General features: G+C 42.4%; 1 protein-coding gene across 1 annotated transcript; it reads left to right on the plus strand.

The window, feature by feature from the left end:
- The first annotated feature begins 5,790 nt into the window (after nt 1-5,790).
- On the plus strand, nt 5,791-7,467 carry LOC117481858 (nuclear factor 7, brain-like). The gene has a single exon (XM_034129770.1). The coding sequence runs from the start codon at nt 5,936-5,938 to the stop codon at nt 7,364-7,366; it is 1,431 nt and encodes a 476-aa protein (XP_033985661.1). The 5' UTR covers nt 5,791-5,935; the 3' UTR covers nt 7,367-7,467.
- Nucleotides 7,468-8,254: the final 787 nt, after the last annotated feature.

Below are 8,254 nucleotides of genomic sequence, written 5' to 3' on the forward strand. Positions count from 1 at the left end.
GCAAGCTTTGGGACGGCCTCCCCTCCCTCCCAGAAACAGGAAATGCCGTAACTGTATGTAACAACGGTTTCAAATCAGCATCTCTTAGACAAAAAATGTAAATGAATAACTCAAATAAAACTCCAAACATCTTTAATTGTGTTACTTTTTTGTAAAGCTCTTTTAGTTTTAAACCTGATGTTTATAAGCTTCTTAGATTTTGCAACAGTCTGTAAATATACACAACTTTATAATAAAATGCACACATTTACCTTTTTCTAGACTAACCACAGGTACGATCCTAAGTTAAAAAAATATGAGGTTATCATGAGGTTGTTAACATCGCAGTTTATCAGTGGATGTTTGCTGGAACTACTTTTTAACAGCGTGTTTCCTGACGGACACACACAGCGTGACTCCGGTCAGGTAGAGACCGGTCTCAAGCATAGTCTCAACTCAAGTCAGCACCGCTGCAGACTCGCTGTTTGAGGGCTTGATAGCCCACTCCCCCTCCACACCGCTCCACACTCGTTGGTTTGGAACAGCACTTAATGTGGCGGACCCTCCGCGCGAACGCGCAAACGGAGGGGTAGTGTGTAGGGGTAGGGTGTAGGGGGCGGTTTGGGATTGGGCCTGCGTTTCACTTCGGTTAAATGGATTCCTTGCGTCCCTCACTTGCGTCGTTTCCCTGCGACTAGTCCCTCCCACCAGGGAAGCATGGAGAGAAGCAGGGAAATGAGTTTTAAGAGCAATGGGGCGTCCTTTCCTCCGGAGCGTCACGTGAAGCGACGTCCGTTTGTGATGACGCTGCACAGCTGTTCGTCTCAATATGGTCTAGCTGCGGCCGCGGCCAGTACACGACACTACACGACACGCCCACTACACGACACGCCCACCTGACACGACACTACGGTGGCTGAGAGACATTACCGTACATGGCAGATTAAAAGCGAATTGACGACACTTATTATTAATGAGATCGTACATGGCAGATTAAAAACGAATTGCAAATGTTATTGTAGCATTTTAAGCAACTATTAAGCAAATAAATTAATAACCTAGTCTATCCGTTTGAGACACAACAGTATAACTTTCAACCCAAATCATTTTGTCAACAAACGGTGGTTTAGTAAACTTTTTTTTAATATATAAAATAGGTATTAATGAGATGATCTATTGATTATGTTTGTCTAACTGCTACACATGTATTTTATACATAAATGTAGATATTTGTGAACATCTAAATATAGTTGTTAAAGGTTTTAAGATATACATAATCACATCATGGGGTCATTAAGGAACCAATTAGGAGGGCCAGTCAGGCCACTAATGAGCTCAATCATTCACATGTATTATTACTTTATAAATTAAAAGTACTAGGGGTCTATTACAAAACCTTTGAAGGAATCGCATCAATTAAAATAAATGTATGGCAAGTATGATCAAATTAACATAATGTCAAGATATAGCCAATAGACAATCAACATGCTTTGAATATAAAGGAAGAAGAACAATAAACAGATGAACATTTAGGTTTTATGTGTAAATTGTGAACAAACCATCTTAATACATCTGGCAGTCTAAGACAGCAAACTAAGCTTCTTTAACTGCTGCTAGAACACAGTTTTACCATGGGGTATTTCTAACAAGACCAAAAAGATATACAAGGCTTCCAAAATAGAAGAAACCAACTCAATACAGTATTTTAATTTCCTTCAAAACGACAAAAGCACTAATAAAAACCAAATAACAATAACATAAAGGAAAAGTAATTGAAGTGGTTGCCTGTTGTAAATACCTTGGTATCTGGCTTGATGATTGTCTCTTCTCTAATAAGTCAAAGATATGTTTACTGTATATTATAAAAATGCTTGTCATGTAGGCATACTGGAGATGGGAAGGCTTTAGTCAGTGTTGTAGCTGAGATTCTTACCGTTCCAATGATGTATTAATAATAACTTGGATTTATATAGCGCCTTTCATGAGACCCAAGGTCGCTTTAAAAAGAACAGGAGTAGAAACAAACATAACAAAAGGCAGTTAGACGAACAGTTAGACAGACAACACAAATAGATTTAGGGCCAAAGACCTTGGCAGACTTGAGGGCCCTTTTGAAGGCGTCAAGCGTGGGGATGTTGCAGATCTCCGCAGGGAGAGCGTTCCAGAGAGTGGGGGCTGCCATACTGAAGGCTCTGTCCCCGAAGGATCGCAGGTTGGTGCGGGGGGCCAGAGTCTGAAGACCGCAGGTTCCGGGGTAGGGCATGTGGGAATTGTATTGATTTGATACAAGCAAGCCAGTGTTTCATTGTGTACTTTCAACTACAGTATATGGTCCGGCAAGTTCAGCATGCACTGCATTCACTGTGATGAATATACAATAAGACACTGATACCGTTTTCCTCAATGAACATTTATTGAACAGAACATCATGTGAAAAATGTTCCTTTTTAGTTGTAGGCTACAAAAACAACATGTTGTGGTTTTGCGCTTTGACATCAAAAGGTTGGGGGCTGTGGAAATATTGTGCCATGTTGCTGCAGCAGCCGGAGCCATCACTGGAGCGGCCGTCGGAGCCATCACTGGAGCGGCTGTCGGGGCCATCACTGGAGCGGCCGTCGGGGCCATCACTGGAGCGGCCGTCGGGGCCATCACTGGAGCGGCCGTCGGGGCCATCACTGGAGGAGTCGTTGTGGTTGCTGGGGCCGCCGCCAACGTAGTTGGATGTTCAGTGCAGCAGTTTTTAAAGTGACTAATAAACATCTCCTTTCTCCCAATGATTCTTGGGCAAAAGCCACAGTGATAATGGCTGCTGGCCACACATTTGAGATGGCATTTATAAACATTATAACCTAAAAAAAAGAGACAGAAAGTGGTTTAGAGGATTCTAGAAACAAACCAACATGAATTTCTTGTAAATATGCAATTTGAAACAAGGTGTTTGTGCGAGAGCAATAAATAATCATGTCACCAACAATAATATTTTTGCCTATAAACTGATTTTTTGCAGATTGAATGTGTGATTATGCTCATATTGTGCCTACCCCAAATAAGGATATTTTTCCAGCATTATTAACACTTCATAACCTGAATATAAATCTAATTTTTAATGTTCAATTTATAATTCAAAATGAATTTACACCAAGGATGTCCTGGGGCACAGAAATAACACATGTATCCATAATGTGTGAGGCATTAAACACATCTAACAAGTAACATGTAATGTAATGTGATGAAGTATACAATGATCATATAGAATTATAGATGTACTTACCTCCATATTTCACAAGTGCCCTCTGGTGGCTCTGCAAATGAGCCATCAGACCAGGGTATGACCCGGTCCTTTCACAAAATGGACACTGGAAGGTGTCCGAGTCCAATTTGTTGAGCTCTGGGCGTGCTCCATCACGGAGTGTTGTGTTGTTTGTCTATAGGTGAATAAAATAGAATACAATTTCAGTGACTTTAATATTGGAAATAGTTAACTCCTTAAACAAGCAGCAATGGACTGGCCTGTATAATCCTATGGGACAAAGCTGGTCATACTTCCTCACTTTCAGAAGGTAACCCTTTAACTGCCAGCGCCACCATTTGGTAGAGCACATTTTGTGTCTTGATATCTTGTTGAAAAAAAAAAAAGTTTAACTCCATCTGATTCAGCCAGCTCTACCTTTTTGGTTGACATGTTATGCACAAAACAACCTCTAGATGTCACTGTGGTTCGAACAGAAAGCCCTTCAGCTAGTTTAAATCTTTATATATACGGTCTATGGTTTAAATGTCAGGCCTACAGCATGGCCACAAACCCCATCTAAAAACAGAGGCCTGATTGCATCCACCTGGGTTACTTGGCTCTACCCAATAACTATATATCATTTAACTTTAAACCACACTTAAAATAATAATATAATTATACATATGTGCATGTCAGTATAGCAGCTAATACATGTTTTTTTTTTAAAACATTCAAATGTGAAAGACACCTTCAATGAATATTTAAAATCAGATTCTTGTAAAAATGCGAGTACATGCATTGTTCCATCTGTCAAGCTAAAATATATACATATATCTTAGCTCTTAGCTTGACATGCTAACTGAACGAGCATGTTCAGTTAGCATATATGCTAACTGAACGTCGAGCATGTCAAGCTAAGAGCTAAGATATATATATATTTATATGTATTCCATTCCTTTACATTTAATATTTAAAATACAAATTAGCTAAATAAACACAATTACACTGCGCTAAACAGCCACATCGACAAACAAACGAGAACCTAAATAGTATGTAATTATATCTAAAACCACAATACGTTAATTACCTGTACTCGGTGCGCCATATTGTTTGTCTGTTCTCTGAACCTCATGTCTCTTTAAATATCCTTGCATCAGCGTCAGTGTCGTCAATTCGCTTTTAATCTGCCATGTATGGTAATGTCTCTCAGCCACCGTAGTGTCGTGTCAGGTGGGCGTGTCGTGTAGTGGGCGTGTCGTGTAGTGTCGTGTACTGGCCGCGGCCGCAGCTAGACCCTTCTCGTTCGTCTGACAGCAGCCAGCTCTGTCCCCGTTATTTTCACAAACACCGCCGCCTCTGTTAGTACACCTTTACTGACACAAACATTTGTATCATCTGTTGTAGACCCAAATAAATAAAATCAAATAAGAACTCATTCTCAAAAAAGATAAACGCCATTCTTAAAATGTATAAACGAATATTAGTTTGATTAATATTGATTAGAGTGCACAATAGAAATAAAATAATTCAGAGAAGAAAAAGAGATATGTTATCTATCAAAACCCAGTTAGATTAACATTCACTGGATTGCACACTTTGTTTGTGTGGAATCCACACAAACACACTGTGGATATGTAGCAAATTAACATTTTAAATAGCACTTAATGACTGACTGAATGGAAATGACAATAAATGAAAATGTAAAACGAAAAAAGCGATCATGAAAATGTTTCCAATAAATGAATAAAATAATTTTTGACCACTTTGTTGTTCAGATATATCACATATTTGTAACTGAATGATGCATTCATTGAAACAAAACACAGTATAAACTGAGGAGTGAGTCCCGTGAGTTTCATGTGTTTTCTTCACTCCGCTGGGAAACTGCTCTCATGTCAAGAAGCATCAGATCAGTGCATGCGCTGCATCGTCCAATCATTGAGCGATACACAGTAAGGGGGCGGAGCGAGTGTCTGAGGATTTCATTGAAGGATGGTCTGGTGGTTCCTCGATTATAGCTCCTCCATTATCGCTCCTCGCTCCTCGATCCTCCGGCAAAAATAAGGCCATTGGGACGCTACTCAAGATGGCGCAGACAAATCAACTTCCGGTGAGACCGAGACCGAGGGTGTTTCTCAATCGCGAGTACGCTTGCTTGGTAGAACATGTCTGCCGAGCATCTTGCTTCAGAAGCGAGTCAAGAATACTTCCTGGCATTCGGAAAACAAAGAGTGGAACACGCTAGCAAGTGTGCAGGTGTGCGTCATATGAGAGGCCTCACCTTACATCTTCCGCCACAGATTTGGGAAATTGGTCCGTGCGCAAAGCATTGTGGGGATTTTAAGACCGCGGAGTCTACTCATGTGCAGCCTCGATATTTCTCCAAACGGAGTACGCCGGGCTCGGTAGATTTCCAAGTATGCTGGAGATTGGAACAGTACTTCGGCGGCACTCGATGACGTAGTATGCTTGAAATAGTGGCTCTGCAGCAGCTTTACTCGCGATTGAGAAACACCCTGAGGAAAAATAAGAGAAGTGAAACGCAGCCCCTGTGACGGAGGGCAGAGGAAACAAAAGAGGATTTTGACATTGTTGAACAGAGCTGAGACGCCATTACAGGGTGTGAGATCTCTGCTGCGAGACACGTTTGGAGTATATTTGGGGAGAAGTGGAGAGACATTGAAAGTTGGTGAGTCCTGCTATTGAAAATAACTTTAATATCAAATGGCTGAGAAAACCGTTCTTGTTGAAAGTTTCCTGAGCTGCCATGTGTGTTCAGAGACTTTCAGAGATCCCGTGTCTCTGGGCTGCAACCACAGCTTCTGTTCGAGCTGCCTGCAGAAATTCTGGGAACAAAGTAAGAACAAAAACTGTCCCATTTGTAAAAGAAAATCTTCAAAAGAATTTCCCAGAGTGAACTTTACACTGAAGGAGCTGGCTGACTCCTTTGCAGAGAGACAGAAAGCTGGATCATCTGAGACAGAAAAAGGAGAGAAGAAGGTGGAGGTGGTGTGTAGTAAACATCCAGAAGAGCCTAGATTGTTCTGTATGGATGAAGAGAGAGCTGTGTGTCCTGTCTGTGAGTTTTCTCTCCACCAGAGTCACAAGGTGGTTCCTGTAGAACAAGCAGTCAGTGAGCTGAAGGACCTGCTGAAATCTGACTTAGAGTCTCTGCAGGACAAGAGGGACAAATACAAAGGAGTGGAGGAAACATACAAGGAAGTGATTCAAGTGTCCGAGAAGCAGCTGCTGTCCACAGAGAGGCAGATCAGAGCAGAGTTCATCAAGCTCCATCAGTTCCTGAAAGAGGAAGAGGAGTCCAGACTGGCAGCTCTGAGGGAGGAAGAGGAGCTGAAGGGGAAGACTATCAGCAGAGAGATGAAGAGCATTCAGGAGCACATCTCCTCTCTGTCACACAGTATCTCTGCTGTTGAAGAAGAGCTGCAGAAACACAACGGGCCCTTCCTCAGCAGTTACAAAGCCACTCAGAGCAGAGCCAGAGTCCAGAGCTCACTGTCAGACCCACAGCTGCTCTCAGGAGCGCTGACAGATGTGGCCAAACACCTGGGCAACCTGTCCTTCAGAGTCTGGGAGAAGATGAAGGACCAGGTCCACTTCAGTCCTGTCATTCTGGACCCAAACACTGCAGACAGCTGGCTCTCTCTGTCTGATGATCTGACCAGTGTGAGAGATGGAGACAAAGATCAGCAGCTTCCTGATAATCCAGAGAGATTCACTGAGTATGCTAATGTTCTGGGCTATGAGGGCTTCAGCTCAGGGAAACACAGCTGGGAGGTGGAGGTGGGAGATCATCCTGGCTGGAATATAGGTTTGACTAAAGAGTCAGTTGACAGGAAGGGAGAGATACCAGGTGCCTCACCAAAATATGGAATCTGGTGTTTATGGCATCGCAGTGGAAAATACACTGATGGTGATGGTAAGACTGTCAGAGTGAAGAAGAATCTCCAGAGGATCAGAGTCCAGCTGGACTATGACAGGGGGGAGGTGTCCTTCTACGACCCTGAAGACATGACTCCCATCTGCACTCACAGAGATACTTTCACTGAGAAACTCTTCCCATATTTCAGTATTGGAAAAGCTGGTGATGCTAAAACTGCTGATATCAAAATCTGTCAAAGTGAGATTCCTCTGTGATGTTCAGGAGTGTTGGTTCAGACTTTATTCTGACTTCGTCTGTCTAGATCCTTTTGAAATAATCAAGGTAAAAAACAACAGATGATAATCAGAATTACATTTGAGTGTGTAAGATTTTAAATGTTAAGATTTGATCATGTTTTATTTACAGAGTTTTACACGTTTTACTCAAAGTCTCAGTGCAACAAAACTAATCATTTGTTTATTTTTTATAGTTTATCATTTTGTTATACTTTATTATAATGTGTTTATAGTAGGGCTGTCAAGTTAACGCGTTAATAACGCGTTAACGCAAAAAAAAATTAACGCCACTAATTATTTTAACGCGATTAACGCATGTGTATTTTTTGTCCTCGGCCGCCGTAGTTTCAGAGCGCATCGAGTGAATACCATCGACAAGCTGATGCTGACAGCCTCGCTCCTGCCGCCCGCTTGTGGCAGACCACACTTCCACGCTCACCGGCAGGCCCGGACTGGCCATCGGGAGGACCGGGAGGGAGTGTGTATGTGTGGCGCGACTCGCGCGAGCGAGGCACACCTTACGTGTTGTTGTTGTTAGCATCTGTTGCTAGCTAGCTGCGCTAACGGATATAAGGAGCTGTTTCAATGACATTTCGCCGACAACTGCGCCGAGCACTTGACTTTATGCAGGTAGTCAGACAGTGGGACATTGTACGAAAAGTCAGCACACTCAGCACGGATAGTACGCGCAACATGATTGCAGCGTCCAGGCAGCTCCCATTCGAGTATATTATGCCTTGAGCTGCACATAGCTCCAACGATTCATCAGTGTACACACACACACACACACACACACACACACACACACACACACACACACACACACACACACACATACACACACACACACACACACACACACACACA

The sequence above is a fragment of the Trematomus bernacchii genome, unplaced genomic scaffold (assembly GCF_902827165.1).
Source record: "Trematomus bernacchii unplaced genomic scaffold, fTreBer1.1, whole genome shotgun sequence".
In the NCBI taxonomy this organism is placed as follows: Eukaryota; Metazoa; Chordata; class Actinopteri; order Perciformes; family Nototheniidae; genus Trematomus; species Trematomus bernacchii.